Source organism: Ochotona curzoniae, unplaced genomic scaffold, assembly GCF_017591425.1.
Source record: "Ochotona curzoniae isolate NIBS_2020 unplaced genomic scaffold, NIBS_Ocur_1.0 contig_883, whole genome shotgun sequence".
In the NCBI taxonomy this organism is placed as follows: domain Eukaryota; kingdom Metazoa; phylum Chordata; class Mammalia; order Lagomorpha; family Ochotonidae; genus Ochotona; species Ochotona curzoniae.
The window spans coordinates 52,926,682-52,944,674 of NW_024466599.1; the positions used below are offsets into that span (position 1 = coordinate 52,926,682).

Genomic DNA, 17,993 nt, shown 5'->3' on the forward strand with positions numbered 1-17,993 from the left:
ATAATCTGGTTTATAAAAGAAAGGTGAAACTATGGCAGAAAGGAGGTGTGAGTAATGAGAAGATTGTAGGAGGGAGGCGAGAAAGGGACCAGAAGAACAGGACACATGTGGCATCGTGAGGACACATGATGAGGGACTTGGATCATCCACTCTGGAGCTGCCAAAAGGAGCACAGCCCTGCTGCCTCCTGAGTTTCATCCCAGAAAGGCCTCTGACCTCCTGAACTGGCATGACAATATCATGTAAATACTGATATCATAGACAGTACAATAGTTTAAAAATAACATTCTCAGCTAATACAATGACTGATCATATAATTATGCCCATCCGTGAAGAATGTTTTGGGCAATTTGATGTGGTTATGCAACAAGGTGGAGGAATCCACCATGGGGGGAGGGGTATGGGAGGGGTGGGGGGAATCCCCAGTGCCTATAAAACTGTATCACATAATACAATGTTAACAACAATTAAAAAAAATAATTATGCCCATCCCTAATTATTCACTGGACACTGAGAACTTCAAATATCACTATATTCTCATTTGTTGTCAGCTTGCCAGAATTAGATAATAATATATAATAAAGTTAGAGCAAAAATTCCTCCTAGGGGAAAAATTTCTTGAGTGAATTGTGGTAGTGACCTCTTGTGAACTCAGGTGTGTGAAAGCCTGGGGATCAGAAGAGTGTGAGTGGAGGAAGAGGTTCTGCTTTGTTTGCTTCTTGACTTCCATATTAAGAGGTGGACATAAGATTACAGAGAATGTGACATGACAGTGCTGAATCTTAACAATGAGAAAGGGACAGAGCAGATGAGGAAAGGGTCAGGGATGCAAGATACTCCTTCCCCATAAATCAGAAATGTAATCACCTGATGTCTGTGACAGCTTTGAGACAGCTGCATGGGACAGCCCAAATTGCGGAGAGGGTAGGATTAAAGACCTGGATCAACATCCAGACAAGCATGTCAGTGTGATCCGTGGATTTCACACTAACCTGGCTTTTGTGCCTGTCTTTACTTACAGCTTCAATGTGGAGTAAACAGGGCCATATGCACAATAATATTTTTCAATATATTTTTATTTTGAATTCTGAATTATGTGGTACAATTTTGTATAGGCTGGTATTCCCACCCCTGCCCAATCTCCAACCTCCTGGCAGATTTTCCCCATTTTACTACATTAGTGTAGTCCTTCAAAAGGAATCATAATTCTATTAGTCTCTTATTGAAGTGTACCCCAACATTGTTGCTTCAGTATTGTCCTGAGATAGCATAGCACTTCAAAAGTCAACATGGGTTTGGGGGCAAACAACCCAATGTACCTTGAGAATGGATGTCAGAAGACAAATTCTGATCATTCATCTGCACCTACAGGCTGACCGAGGGACGAAGGACTGCAGAACTCGCCTGGGAGGATATAGGCAGCTGTGAGCATCACATCCAGCCCTGAGAACCATAGCATCAGGAGCCAGTTCCTTAGTGGTGAAGGGGAATTGTATTCAAAGACAACACAGAATCAAACGTTTTAAGGATCACCATCTCTGATACACATTCCTAGATCAAATCAACATAACTTGGACTCCAATACACTCTATTTAAAATTTCAGCTTAAAATATCCATGATGCTTCCTTTTCCAGGGTGAATCAAAAGTTGTCTTGTAGCAAAGAGTACTCAAGCATAATCACTTCTTTCCTTTACATCAGTACTGTACTGGAAATGCCAAGTAAAAGGAAATGAGGGAGGCTACAGAGTAGTACAAGGGCATTTCTAACTACCTTATAGGAACCATAGAAGGCTGGCCCTAACAGAGAATGACTGTTGGTAAATTGTCTCCAGGAGAACCTAGGCCAGCTCAGGATCTCACTTCTGCTTTCATGGGAGGTTTTTGTTCAGGCTTGTATCACTGTGTAAGTGTAACTACCACTAGTATAATAACCTCCAGCACAGTAGTAGATTCCTGCATCCTCAGCCTGCACCCCGCTGATGGTGAGAGTGAATGATGTCCCAGAGCCACTGCCCTTGAACCTCGAGGGGACCCCAGACGCTAAAGTGGATGTACCCCAGATCAGGAGCTTTGGACGTTGCCCTGGTTTCTGCTGAAACCAGTTTAGATTATTGTTGTTGTAAACACTCTGACTTGACTGGCAATTGATGGTGGCTGTGCCTCCCACAGGTGCAGACACCACGGATGGACTCTGGGTTACTGTCTGGCCGGAACATCTGGCACCTGAGAAGAGAAACACAAACACAAACATCCACTCTTATCAGCATGTTCATACAGAGGAGACAGCAAGATTCAGTCAGCACTGAACACAAGAGCTGAGACAATTCCTGCTGTTGTCCTTCCTCACCTAAGAGCCAGAGCAGCAGGAGCCCCAGGAGCTGAGCAGGTGCCCTCATGTCCATGTTGTGTCCTGAGTGGCACTGACTGCTGCACAGGCTGTGAGCAGCCTGCTTATAAGTGTGCAGAGCATTGGGCTGTGCCCTGGGGATATGCAAATCAGTAGGGAAGTGATGTCATTGTGCAAAGAGAAGGTACCAGATCATCTCATAGCTGAGCACAGGAGAACCATCTGCAGTCTCTGAGCTGCACTCATTTACCTGAAGATACGATAATCCTCTCTGACACATACTATGAGAAGCAAAGCATGTAAGGATCTGTTGACAAATTAATGATACCAAGGATAAGATGATGTCATCTATTTTTATTTCATGCCTATTTTTCAATTTGCAGGAAAGTAACTTATTGTGGCAGAATGTATAGCATCATTCTATACAGTAACTCCATTAGTTCTCAGCTTGACTTCTAATTATTCCCATGATTTACTTATCATGTATACATATCTGGGAGTCTGAAATTATTTCATTTATGCTGCTTAGAAAAGATGAAAAGAGGGACTCATACATGTATATACAGGCTCCACGAGTTAGTAACCATCAAATATTGTGTTTCTCAATCCTCAGAATCAATATACTGCAAATTTACGCACCTTAATATATGACGGGGCTTTTTGCCATGAGACTAAGTGGCTTTTCCTTTCTTGACATGAGAGCCTCTGCAATACAATTTTATGTCATTGGCTGTCATTTTCTGAACTTCATCAGCATGAAATTTTGACTATTGATGTGAAATGCCATGTATGCATTGATCATCAATGTTTCCATGCATCTGTAGGAACCTTGGAATAGGCTCCACAAGACCCTTTGGATGAGTTTTTTATCTGCAGCACACAAAGAAACCCCATCTAAGTCTCCTGTTTAGAATCTGAGTGTAATATCTAACACTGGGGTTCATTGACCATGTCTGGATCCTGGTATGTGGAGACCAGGTTAGGAGGTAGTCCTGCAAAAAAAAACCCACTTATTAAAAAACTCCATCTTAGAGGAGGGCATCTGCTGCTGGGTGCCAGTCCACATTAGACACTGCAGTGTCCTCCTTCATCTCCTCTTTATCAGGACCAGCAGAGGATGGGAACACTCCCCTTCTCCCCACCCAACATGATCCACTTTTATTTTAAAGATTTATTTATTTTTATTACAAAGTCGGATATACAGAGAGGAGGAGAGACAGAGAGGAAGATCTTCTGTCCATTGAGTCATTCCCTAAGTGAGGGCAAGGTTGAAGATGGTGACTTTAGAAACTTGAAACTCTGCATTCTACATCAAGACACACAGCTCTACTCCAAAGAAGGAATGGGCTGCAGTTTCTATGTTTCCATTCTGCTGTAATATGCAAGATATTCTCCTGCTACTATGGAAGCCCAGAGCAAACAAAGCAGAACCCATTCTTCCACTCACACTCTTCTGATCCCTAGGCTTTCACACACGTGAAACATAATCCACTCATGGAGGTGTAAGTCTGGGCTGACTCAGCTGCTTTCCTGGGAGCGTTTTGTTCAGGCTAGGAACCTTGTAGGAGGTGTACTGCTACCCTGTTGACAGTAGGAAGAAGCAATATCTTCAGGCTGCACACTAGATGGCGATGATGTACTGTCCCACAACAATTGTTGCTTGAACCTCAATGGAACCTAAGATTCTCAACTGGATGCTCGAGGTATCAGCAGCTTCTGAGATTTCCTTCGTTTCTATGGATACCAAGCTAACCTATTGCTGCTAACATTTTGACTTTTAAAATTGATGGTAATTTACAGACATTAGCGATGGAGACTGCATAATTTGGTTAGCACATCTAGCAGCCAACATGGGAAACATAAACACAAACAACCTCTCTCATCATCATGTTACATAGGAGAAAGAAAATGGGTCAGGCTGGTCCAACAACACTGGCAGCTCCAGGTGTTGTCTGTCTTCATTTGGGAGCCAGAGCAGCAGAAGCCCCAGGAACAGTGACCCTCATGTCCAAGCTGTGTCCTGTCTTCAGGGTAGTGGGCTATGCCAGAGGGACATGCAAATCAGCACCAGTGCTCCACAGATCAATCCCCCCCTTCAGCCTGTCTTAACTGAGTGGCCTGACAGATGTGGAATGTCCCCAGGGAACCATCTGAGACCCAGTGGAACAGCCAAAGGAAAAGTATATAGGAAAACATGCATAGTATCACTGTGGGAATCTAAGTACTACTACCACTAGCAATATAAGCTCCTTGACAATAGTAGGTTCCTGCATCGTCAGCCTGCACTGGGTTGATGGTGAGAGTGAATGATGTCCCAGATCCACTGCCCTTGAACCTGTCAGGGACCCCAGACTCTAAAGTGGATGCATAATAGATCAGGAGCTTCAGAGGCTGCCCTGGTTTCTGTTGATACCAGGATAGAACATTGTTGAGGAAAACACTCTGACTTGACTGGCAATTGATGGTGACTGTGCCGCCCACAAGTGCAGACACCACAGATGAACTCTGAGTCAGCTGGGTGGCACATCTGGCACCTGAGAAGAGAAACACAAACACAAACATCCACTCTCATCATCATGTTCATATAGAAGACAGAGGAAGATTCAGACAGCACTGAACACAAGAGCTGAGTCAATTCCTGATGCTGTCTTTCCTCACCTGGGACCCAGGAGATGATTAGGGGCCCTTATGTCCATGCTGTGTCCTGAGAAATGTTGAAACAATTGACTCACCAACTTTTCTTGGATCCTGGACCCCTCTGTATCATAATCAAGTATGTAAACATCTTCAAAAATAATTTTTAAAAAAATCTGAAAGAAGAGAATGCTGTACCATCCATGTGCACCTAAAGGTACACCAGGAGGTACACGTGAGGACTAGGGATCACCTGTGAGTGCTGCAGGCCTAGAGAGCATCACCTCCAGGCTGAGAAGACAGCACTTCACAGCCTGTATCACCATCTTCAAACTACCACATTATGGGACATTAAAGTCAGTTGTGTGAATAAAATAAATTGTATGAAACCCCCTTTGTATCTACTGTGTTTTTCTCTGAATTAAAAAAAAAATCTGTAACATGGAGTACTCCGCTTAAAAATGTCTTTCCTTATGATCAGGGCAGAAATATTCATGTCTGTGCTAGAGGTGCCAGAGGAGAGTGACAGGGTCCCTTCAACACAGCTTCTGTGGCTTTCAAGCATGGCTGCACCAGAGGCTCACTCTCAGCATACAGAGACCCCAGGAGGAGCAGCTGATGCACCACAGACTCACACTTAAGCTCCCTGGCTGGTTTATGTTCAGGCCTGTGACTGAGGGAGGAACACTCTACCCCTGGAAACAGTAATAAGTGGCAGCATCTTTAGCCTGCACACCACTGATGGTGAGCATGAACTGTGTCCAAGAACCACTGATGCTGAACCCAGCTGGTACCCCAGGTGCTAAACCGGATGCATAATAGATCAGAGGCTGAGGAGAGGACCTAGGTTGCTGCTGATAATCTAGAGCTCTGCCAATGCTCTGACTCACCTGGAAATTGATGGTGACTGTGTGTCCAACAGCTGCAGAACCCAGAGATGGAGATTACATCATTTGGGTGGCAAATCATGTACATCATGTGGAAAACACAAACACAACCATCAGAACTGATCATCATCTCACTACAGAGATAACAGGAAGTGTCAGGTAGGTGCCATTTGGTAGCCAGACAGGTGAGCCCAGAATGGGGTCCAGGCATGTCTCAGGTCCCTTGGCCTGGGTCGTTTGTCCCAAGAGGGAAGTGGAACCCAGGGCAGTTAGCCCTGGAAGTGCCAACCATGGCTTGGATCACAAGGCCCAGGTGCCAACTGTACCAGCAAAGACCCACGGCAACCAAGCAACATGTTTTTGTGGGGTTGGTGGTGTGGGTCAGCAGGAACCAAGAGTGGTGGCACAAGTGGTGGCATGTTAAAACCTGGGTGCTCACATCCTGGTAGAATGGTCTCTGCAGGACTTGCATCAACAAGGCTAATGCTCTTTTAGATTTGAATCTCCTTAGTAGCTTAGTTGGAACAATGAATGGCATACCCAGATGGCACATGAGGATGTGGCAGTTCATTGTGGCCTGCAGAAGACATCTGATACTATAGCAGAGGATGGAGGAAAGATTGCCCAGGGAAGGGAGTAAAGGAATGTGTGTGGGGAGGTGGGGAGTTAGGAAGGACCACTGAGGGAGTATGTTGCAGCAGCGGAATGAATACTGAAAGACTTGCATCAGCAAGACCACTGCACTTGCAGGAAAGCATGGGTGCTGAGACTGAGCAGTTTGGAGCGGGCGATTGGAGCACTTTTAAAGATTTATTTTTATTATTTTTTCATTGGAAAGGCGGATATACAGAGAGGAGAGACAGAGAGGAAGATCTTCCGTCCGATGATTCACTCCCCAAGTGAGCGCAACGGGCCGATACTATGCCGATCCGAAGCCAGGAGGCTCTTCCGGGTCTCCCACGCGGGTGCAGGGTCCCAAAGCTTTGGGCCGTCCTCGACTGCTTTCCCGGGCCACAGGCAGGGAGCTGGAAGGGAAGTGGGGCTGCCGGGATTAGAACCAGCGCCCATATGGGATCCCAGGCGTGCTAGGCGAGGACCTTTAACCGCTTGCGCCACCGCGCCGGGCCCGATTGGAGCACTTTTAAAGGGTCAGACCTATGTACCAGTCCAGATGGTAGACCTGATTGGGGCTAGTTAGCAATGAGCACCACCATCTACCAATCAGTGATGCTCACTAAAGCTAGGGCTGGGGGCCTACAAACAGGGCTCATACACAGTGCCTGTCAGTGATTATCTGAACTGGGGAATTCTGTCCCACCCATGTGCATCTGAAGGCAGATCCATGGACAATAATGAGCACTGCAGGCAGCTGAGAGTATTGGCTCCAGAGCTGAGGACCACAGGGCTTTGCAGTCTGTTCCTTCCATGCAGAGGGCAGTCATTCTGGGAGAGTAAACAGTTACTGTTTCTACGATCACCATCTCTGGTATCCACATTCCTTGGATCTTAAAGGATATATGTTATCTCTGATGTAAGGCAACCTTCATACATAATACAAGATAAGCAGATATATAAGTGAACATATGTATATGTATATTATCATAAATGAACCTATAATGGAGACTAACATACTGAGGAGTGAATATGTTACAGTATGCATCTCTACACACAAATAAACATAGGATGCCCAACACCCAATGAAACTATTAAATATGCCATGATAATAGGATACTAAGAGCACTCTGAAGAAGAGCCACTTGCCTTCACGATACTGTCAGGGGTCTCCAGCAAGCAGCTGTGGACCAGGAAGACTCCATTAGATGCAACAAATACAACTCCACCAACCTTCCATCTCACAGTTACAGGGACATGATCTCAAATGTCTTCTAGCTCTGTACACAATATACATGACAGGAGATTAACAGTATGACTTTGAAGGAGAAAGCATGATGAATTACAGGTGGGTTGTATAACACCCCCAACACAAGGACATTGCTGACCGAGTCTCTTGATCCTAGGGTTGATATCATTTATGTCCAAAGAAATATTGACACAAAGATTAACTTCAGACTGCAGTCTGGCAATTATCCTGGATAACCTGAGCAAGAGAAATATAACATAACAGTATAATATACTATAATGTAACATAATATAATTAATATAATATTCACATTAGGCTCTTTACATTAGGGAGGCAGGCCATGGTCACAATGAGGTTGTGACAGTGGAGAAGGATGTTGGAGTGAGGGAAGGAAGGGACCACAGAGCAGGGCACATGGGGCATCCTGAAGCTACAAAGAATAGGGACTTTAATCCTCCCATCTGGAGCTGTCAGAAGGAGCACAGCTCTGCTGTTTTCTGGGTTTTATCCCAGTAAGGCCTCTCACCTGATTAACTGGGAGGATGATACGTTTGTAGGCTTAAAATCCAAAATAATACTATTGTTTATTACACAAGGTATAATTAGTACAAATTCAGATGATGTATTTTCCATCCCTCAGTAACTATCTTATGAGATCTTCAAAATGTCATTTTGCTCTCCTTTGGAGTCAGTTTTCAAGGAGATAGACAATAGACAATTATTAGGTGAGGGAGCACAAATTCCTCTCTGATGGAAATGAATCACTATAGAGACATCCGGTCAACCCAGTTTTGCAAAAGACTAGAGCTCAGCCATCAAACATATGAATGAAGAAAGAGCTCCTGATTTGTTTGCTGCTCTGTTTTCATAACAGATGCAGGGGAAAAAATTACAGATGATATGAGAAGACATGTCTGTGAGAATTGAGAAGACACAGAGGAGATTAAGAAAGGGTTGAGGAATTTTAGAAATGTCACAGACAGAAACAAGACTGAAGGTGAGGCCTGACAAACCACCTGTGAGGCTGTGGGCAGCTGAGAGCATTAGCTCCAGGGCTGAGGACCACAGGGCTCTGAAGCCTGTTCCTTCCAGGGCAGAGGGATAGTGGCTGTTGAGACAGCACAGAGTCTCATATTTCAAGAATGACATCCACTGATATCCACATTCCTATGGCATTACAGCCTATAATTTGGAACTAATATCAGATATATTCACAATGTATCTGCTGATATCTGTAATGCTTATTTTTCTCCAGCATGAATCCTAAGGATGATGTGACATAGTATCAATAAGCTAAATCATTCCCTTTCTTAATTCAGTAGACACAATGAGGTCTGTGCTAGAGTGCAGAGCTTTGGGAAAGGACAGGAAGCTGCAGGGCAGATCCCATAGCCCCTTCCTCCAACATTCCAAGAAACTGTAGGGGATGGCTACATATGAGAATCACCTTCAGCAGCCAGCGCCCAAAGGGCAAGGAGCAAGAACAGCTCAGACTCACACTTTGCTTTGGTGGGTGGTTTTTGCTCAGACTCCTAACACTTTGAGAAGTTTCCTACTAAACTAGTAACAGTAATACGTGGCAACATCTCCAGGCTGCACACTGCTGATAGTGAGAGATGTTCCAGATACACTGCCCTTGAACCTCCTTGGGAGCCCGGGTGCTAAAATGGATGCTAGGTACATCAGGAGCCTAGAAGATTGCCCTGGTGTCCGCTGATCAAACTAGATAGACAGTGTATGGTATCAAGGCTTAGTGCAATCTTCTGTTGCTTTCCCAGGCCATAAGCAGAGAGCTGAATGAGATGCAGAACATCCAGGACATGACCTGGAACCCATAAGGGATCCCATTACTTTAGGGTGAAGATTTAGCCACTGGAATCTAAATTCTATTTTTTTTTCTTTTGGTGGTAGGGTGTCTGATTTCTAAGAAAACTTTCTAACAAAGAGCATAAAAAGATATGACAACATAAAACTGCATTTCCAGGTTGAATGCAGACACATTTTAAGGAGAAGAATAGCAAGAAGACCCCATCCTTACCACTTCATGTTCCTCGGCTGACTCCCTCCACTCCTGTCTGGGTGCACAATTCGAGTTAGGAGGGGACTCCAGCTGCACACATGCACACCACAGGGCCTGGGAGGAGCAGCCACTAGCCTACCGTTTGTGCATGACAACAGAAAGAGGGCTAAGGAACCCCAGCTCCCTTACCTCTAACAGGAGTCAAACCTGAGGCCTTTGCCTGTGTTGCATGTGCACTCAACATCGCCCAGTCCTCAGCTACAGCTGATTTACCAAAGGGTCTTTCTCATCTGTCTTCTCTGTTTCAATTCCCTGCATTACCATTCTGCCTCTTCCACTAAATGTGCTGCCAACACAAGAACCCCTAAACACGGTGAACAAGTCCTGATTCTTACAGTGTCTGAGGTCAATTCATGTCAGTTTTTCCAAACTCTAGGATTAATGAAAATTCAGCAAAACCTTAGCTTCCTTTCTCAGTATGTTAGTGTGCTTCCCCGTTTCAAAGCCCTGTCTCCTTCCTTAAAGGTCAGGTGCAGTCAATGGTTTCCTTATCCCTAAATGATGAGTGTGGTCACGTTCCCAGCTCTGCTGCTCTGCTTCCTACCACACATTATATGACAGATGCTCCCTGCAAGACTAAGCTTATTGCTGGCATTCTATGCCCCCTGTTAGGCCTAGCCATGCCTTCAGAACAGCTCTGTCTAGATTGGATGAAATGGTAAATGCAAATGCAAAGACTCTTTCTTCAGCAAAGGAAAATTTAAATGTCTGGCCTTTAATGAGATTGCAACTCAGTTCACTTTTCCAGATAGCACTGCTGTCGAACTACACTGAACCATTCCTTCTAACTCTGCCCCTGTCCACCCTGCCACAGGAGGGTGCCCTAAGAGCAACTGGACACCCTCTGCCCCATTAGCCCAAACAATGAAAGTGCCCCATAGGAGGACCCTCAGACAGCAGAGGGGACACAGGGCCAGAACATTGCTTGTTGGTTCATTGCCTTGACCATTTAAATGAAAAATGTATGAGATAAAATGTTCTGTAACTATTCAAGATATTTTGAGACTGTCACTTGGGGCAATCAATGACACAGTTTTTGAAGCAAGTCTATGAGAATGTTCTTTCTAACTTCGCATGACATACAGAGCTGCTCTACCAGATTGAAAGCAGACACGATTTTCCCAGGGAACGCCAGGGGGAGGTATGGCCCCTCAGCTCTGGTACTTGCAGGGAAATTAAGGAGGACTTGAACTCTTGTTTATTCCCTGTGGAACAGCAGATTTTCTACCTTCTATCTGTTTGTTGAATTTCTTATTTCGTGAAGGGATAAGCTTGTAAATAAAAATTGAGAGTATGTCATCATATAAATTAAAAGGAAGATAACAAAAGAAAGAGATACGATCAGATAGTACAGTAGAAAGAATCAATACTCATCTTAATGGTCGATATGAAGTACATGAAATTTGCTCCCTTTGTATAAAAGTATATTAAAGTAAAAAAATTTTAATTGTAAATGCGTTTTATGTTTGATGATGTTTACATAGTTGAGAGGGATGCCTGCTCATGTGGAACACCTATGAGGATGGGGTGGGTCGAGCATGAAGAAAATTGGATGAAACAACTGCTCCCAGAATCATTTTTGCTTCAAGTATCTGGGGAAAGTGGAGAGAAAAGGGTAGAAGGCTGCTCCCAGCAAGCCAACCATATCAGTACCCAGGAATAGGGGTAGGCCAACCATTGTCATCCCAGTGTCCCTTATGTGGATCATGTTCCAAGCATACTGCTTCAGTGGTTTGAACAATTCTGAGATGTTGTTGATTTCATTGCTCCAAGGTGGAGGAAATCCTCCCAAGGTCAATTGCCTACACAGTCCAACATAGAGTCGTGATTTGCCTAAATACTTGTCAGGGAGAGCTGTCTCATTTGGTTTGCTCTCCATGGAACTAGATGTCCTCTGCAGGCCTCAATGAACTGTTTCACTGTCACAACTAGCATGTGGGCATATCGGCCACCACACAGGCCTCAGCAACCATGAAGAGCCAGTTCTGACACATGCATCCCATTGACAGATCACATAGCCTGTGATTTTCACAGTAGACGGAGTTCTAAATCCAGTGATCCAGTTAGGGGAGTCCACCAATCAACTTCCCAGAGGTGACCCCAACCTAGGTCCTGTATGTAACAGCCAGCATGAAGTCCAGCTCAGTCCTTGACCCACATCAGCATATGCACACATGCTGGCTGCAGCCCCCTGGTTCAGTTCCATCCCCTGCTACTGCTCACAAGCATTCCAATGGATGCCTTGAAATTTCACCAGAGAAGTCTTATTTGCCCTACAGAAGTGGATAACTTACACTTTCCAGACAGGAATTTTGAGATATACCTGAAGCATTGTGTGTTCACTGTCCAAACCTCATTGCTAGTACCTGTGAGGACACGTGATGACACAGTTTCCAGCTCTTTAACTCTGTATGCAGGAGAGAAGGTACCCATGAAGGGCAAGTCAGGGCAAAGTTTCTGATCCATTTCCATCCACAAGAAGTCCCTAGCCCAGTACCAGATGAAACTGGGACAGGCTGATAAGCTGCTCTTCTGTTTGTGCGTCACTCAAGAAACTGGAGTCCTCACAGACTCAGTGACAATGTTCAGGGAAAGAATTCACCCTCACCATCAACAGAATCCAGCCTGAGGACGTGGGAGATTACTCCTGTGTGCAGCATGAGAGCAGTCCTTTCACAGGGTTTCAGCCTCCAATACACACCTCCTCCTAAGGACCAGAAGGGAGTGAGCTCCTGCTGTCCCAGCTGCTTCCTTCCTACCCTTCTGTCTCTACCTTCTCGGTTGAACAGACCCTGTCTCCTGCTTCATTGCAGAGTTTGTACTACTAAGGGAAGTCTGAGTGGAACAGCCTGACTGGGTCCTTTGCACAAGCAAGCCCTGCCACAAAAAGCAGCCTGAAATGATCTGTCATGAGCCTTTTTCTGCTTCATTCAGAGCTTGCCTTTTCCTCTAACGTCTCAGTTGTCTGCAAAATAGATTTAAGCACTTAACCAGAGTCAGCCTCACCTGCCTCTTAGGAAAAGAATTTAAGTATGGAGCAGATGCCTCTCCCATGTGCCTGCTGACACTGAACCTTCCCATTTCATTCCTTGGCTGACTCACCTGCTCCTGCCTCCCTCTCTAGGTACATCACTATAGTTAATCCTCACCACTGGCTTTGCAAGAATTTTTCTTCTCCTACTGATCTGCCCTGCTATGAACCATTCTTTCTTGAGTTTATCAAGAATTATTTGGCTGAGAGTAATTATAATATAATATAGTATAATATAATCATTCTTAAAAGAGAAAATTGGGTCTATTTCAGAAAGTGGGTGTAATAATGGAGAAGGCTGTTGGAGTGAGAGATGGAAGGACCACAGAGCAGGACACATGGGGTATCCTGAAGTTGAAGGAACAGAGACTAGGTTCCTCCCCTCTGGAGATGCCAGAAGGAGCACAGCCCTGCCGCTTCCTCTGTTTCAACACAGTGAACACTCTTACTTCCTGAACTGACAGGAAAGCAAAGTGTAAAATTGAAACCATAAACAGTACAGTAATTTATTTAAAAAAATATTGCAGCTAAAGAAATACAGATAGTTTCACCCCTCTTCCATCCCCTACAATTGACTGACCTCTGAGAACTTCAAGTGTCACTTTGTTCTCATTTAGTGACAGTTTGAGAGAATTAGGCAACAGTAGATTTTAAGTTGGGAGCACAAATTCCTTTTAGCAGGAAAATCTCTTCAGTGAATTATCTTAGTGACATCTTGCCAACAAGGTGTGTGAAAGCCTAGAGCTCAGTTATCGAAGAGTATGAGTGGAAGAGGAGTTTCTGATTAGTTTCTGACTTTGTTTCTACATTAGGAGGAGAAAATAAGATTATAGAGAATGTGAGAGAAGAGGACTGAGTCTGAGGGATGAGAAGGGACAGAGCAGATGAGGAAAGGGTCAGGGATGTGAGATGCTCCTCTCCCCACAAATCTGAAGTGTTATCACCTGTTGTCTGTGACAGCTTTGAGACAGTTGTATGTGGCTGACTAAACTGCAGAGAGGGCTGTGTTAAAGACCTGTACCAACATGGAGTTAATCAGGTCAGTGTGATTTCTTGATTTCACATCACCATGGCTTTCTCTCACCATGCCTTTAGTTTCAGCCTCAAATATGGAGTGAACATGGACATCAGGAAGAAAGCATTATTTAGATGTTTATTCACCCGAGTTAAAATTGCATTTCCTAGTTCACCATGGGTCTTGAAACAAACAACCCATTTGCCTTGAGGTTTGAATGTCAGAAGACAAGTTCAGAAAATCCATCAGGACTTGCAGAAAGACCAGTAATGAAGGACTGAGGAACCACCTGTGAGGCTGCAGGCAGCTGGGAGCATCAACTCCAGGGAAGAGGACCACAGAGTCAGGAGCCTGTTCCTTCTCTCTGAGAGGCATTGGATTTGGGGTGAATACAGACGCACATGTTTCTAAGATCACCGTCTTAGCCCCACATTCCTAGTACATGAAAGCATAATTTGGATTATAATAAACTCCACTTAATTTTTCTGCTTGAATGGTCCATACCAATTCCCTTTTACTGTATGAATCAAAGGCATAAAGTAACACTGAGTACTCAAGCATAATCACTTCTTCCCTTTAAATGAGTAAAGTTATGTACATTTCTGAGAGGCAGATGCTAAGCAAAAGGAATGAGGGAAACTAGAAAGGAGTTTCAGGGCCTTCCTAACTACCTTCCGGAGACCTTGAAAGACTTACTTAGCAGATAGATGTCCCTGGAGGAGTAGGTGGGGAAGCCAAAGCTCACACTTCTGCTTTCATAGGAGGCTTTTGTTCAGGCTTGTATCACTGTATGTCCAGCTACCAAAATCTCCTTGACAGTAGCAGGTTCCTACATCTGCCTCCTGCACCCCGCTGATGGTGAGGGTGAATGATGTCCCAGAGCCACTGCCCTTGAACCTCGAGGGGACCCCAGACTCTAAAGTGGATGCAGCATAGATCAGGAGCTTTGGACGTTGCCCTGGTTTCTGCTGATACCAGTTTAGATAATTGTTGTAAGCAACACTCTTATCTGACTCGCATTTGATGGTGGCTGTGTCTCCCACAGGTGCAGACACCACGGATGGACTCTGGGTTACTGTTTGGCCGGAACATCTGGCACCTGAGAAGAGAAACACAAACACAAGCATCCACTCTCATCAGCATGTCCATACAGAAGAGACAGGAAGACTCAGTCAGCACTGACCACAAGGCTGAGACTATTCCTGCTATTCTCCTTCCTCACCTAGGAGCCAGAGCAGCAGGAGCCCCAGGAGCTGAGCAGGTACCCTCATGTCCATGCTGTGTCCTGAGTGGCACTGACTCCTCCATAGGCTGAGAGCAGCCTGCTCATAAGTGTGCAGGGTGGTGGGCTGTTCCCTATGGACATGCAAATCAGCAGGTGAAGTGATATTCTTGCGCAAAGCAGAAGAGCCCAGCTCATCTCATAACTGAGCACAAAGGAAGTGTCTGTAGGAACCCAAGTCACCCTCTGGGCTGCACTGAATTAGCTGTAGAGTAATACTGTTTGACAAACAGTGTGTGTCCTGAGGGATATGAGCAAATCTTGACAAACTCTAAATAATACCAAGAATAAGATGCAATCATCTTCTTGTATTTCATTGTTAGGTTTTATCTACAGAACAAATTTTTGGCAGAGAATATGCAGTACCATTCTACAAACTAAATTCATAAACTTCTGGATCTAGCCTCAACATCTTCCCATACTTTATTTATTACTTATTAATTCATTGTATCTAAATTTATTTCAAATAATTAATGTAGAAGAGAGGTAAACAGGGACTTGTAAATATTTAGGAGCGACAATATAATGACACTCAGACACTCTTAGAGTTTGAATAATGAGAAAATATTTGCTGCAGATAGATGCACCATAATAGAGGAGAGGGCTCTTATGCCCAGAGTCGAAATGGGTTGCACCTTTGTTGACATGAGTGTCTTTGTGATACAGATTTTTGCAATTTCCTGAACTTCGTCACCATAAGATCAGACTTGATATGAAATGTCATGAATGGAGCTGTTCAGTGTTTGAATTCATCTGTACGTACCTGGAATACGGGCTACATTAAACACTTAATGAGTTCACATCTAAAAATCCTTGAAAAAGAAAAAGAAACCATAGAGGAGTCTCCTGGTTAGTTTTTCTCAATTACAGTGTCTACCACTGGAACTCAGGTGGACCCACTCTGAAACCTGGTAGGTGGACAACACTCTTTGGATGGTTTCACAAAATACTAATATTCTGAAAAAGATGAAGAAGACCAGTTCAGAACCTCCTCTTGAATTTGCCCCCAAAGCAACAGCATCTAACAGCATGTCTCTGGAGGATCAGGTGGAACATCTGTAGAACTTGGTACTAGAGAACAGGTGAGGAGGTAGGCCAGGAGAAAGGCTGATTTAGTACTCCTCCATCATAGCTGAGGGTAGCTGCTGCTTGCTGTAGGTCCTTACCTGTGCTCTGAGTGCTGCATTCCTCTTCTAATCTATATAGAGTCATGGCAGGGAGGGGTGTGAAAAAGAGCAACAGGCCTTCAGGACCAGGCCAGGAATCTGCACTTTGTCAAACTATGAACAATCCACATGGAACAATATCATGGATTCCAATAAGACATGGACTCTCAAAGCACAACAGCAGAAATTGCTAAGAATCCCAGGTTCCTCACTGTTATGGTGAGTCAACCCTGAGGCTCTTCTCTATTCTATATAGGCAAAACCTCTATTTCCCTCCTCAATGTATGACTGACATTTAAAATGTTCAATGTTCACTTTGTTCTCATTTGATATTTTAAAGAACACAAACAACAGTTGATTATAATGGGTGAGAACAGAAATTCATCTCAGGTGGAAAAACTTCTGAGTGTAATATCTTGGTGGGTGACCTCTTGTCTGTCAATCCAGGAATATGAGAGCTTAGGGCTCAGCTATCAAAGTCTGTAAGTGGAGAAGAATCTTTTATTTGCTTGCTTTTCTGTTTCCATCTAAGCAGGAGAGAAGAGAACCACAGAAAATATGGGAGAACAGCACTGAGTTCCAGGGATGAGAAGGGACAGAGGAGATGAAGAAAGAATTAAGAAATGTTCAACAGGCCCCAGCCATCCAATGTGAAATAAAATCACCTTGTGTTGTGAAGGTTTTGAGACAATTGTTTGTGGGTGGCAAAACTGCAGAAGGCTGACATTCATATATGAGTCAATATGGAGTGAAACAGGTAAGGAGAAATCTTGGATTTCACTTCATTCTGAATGGGTCTTATCCCTTTGCTCTATTCTAAACCTAAAATATGTTGTGAACCTGGCCATTTGGAAAGCAGATATTTAAATTGTACTGGCTGGGTGGCTATTCTAGATAGCCACACTTCATCACAACAATCATAATACAAGCATCCCAAGTGCACTGAGATGTGAAAGTCAAGAGAATTGTGTACCATCCATCTGCACCAGCATGCTGATCATGCACCACATGAGGACTGGGAAACCAACTCTGAGTGCTGTGGGCAGCTAAGAGCATCAGCTCCAGAGTAGAGGAAGACAGGGCTCTGAAACCCGTTCCTTTCATGTCAGAAGGCAATGGCTTCTGGGAGAGAAGAATCCCTATAACCTCAGTCACCGTCTCTAACCACTTTTTTTAGCACATTCACTTAGGTTTTAATGAACTGTATTCAGCTAGTTCTGATTGGAATACCTGCATTTTTTTTTTAGCTCTATTAATCCAAAGGTTTGCTCTCACATCAAGGTCTCATTTCTTTATTTTTCTTTTTTTTAAAATGGATAAACTCACCATCATGTCTATGCTACAATCATCAATGATTTGAAAATAGCGGATGTTTGACATGAGCTGCCACAGCCTCTAACAAACTTGCCCTTTTTTAACAAGATTCATTTATTTTTATTGGAAAGCCAGAATATAAAGAAGAGTAGAGGCAGAAAGGTCTTCCATCCTGAGTTTCAATCCTCAAGGGGGTGTAATGGCCAGAACTGGACAAGTGGTAGAGCCCGTTTGACATAAACAGGCAACCACATGAGATCCCAGTGCATGCAAGGATAGGACACTAGGTGCCAACACCAGGCCATTGAACAAATTTTCCAGAGGTCTTGAAACCTGGCTGCATGAGAATCACTCTAAATAGAAGGAAGGGCAAA

General features: G+C 44.1%; 2 gene segments (V, D, J or C); both read right to left on the reverse strand.

The window, feature by feature from the left end:
- Positions 1–1,194: 1,194 nt before the first annotated feature.
- Positions 1,195–2,435, reverse strand: LOC121165091. The segment is given in 2 exon segments: positions 1,195–2,225; positions 2,350–2,435. Coding segments are annotated over 2 exon segments (393 nt in total).
- Positions 2,436–14,612: 12,177 nt separating this feature from the next.
- LOC121164971 lies at positions 14,613–15,134 on the reverse strand. The segment is given in 2 exon segments: positions 14,613–14,956; positions 15,080–15,134. Coding segments are annotated over 2 exon segments (399 nt in total).
- Positions 15,135–17,993: the final 2,859 nt, after the last annotated feature.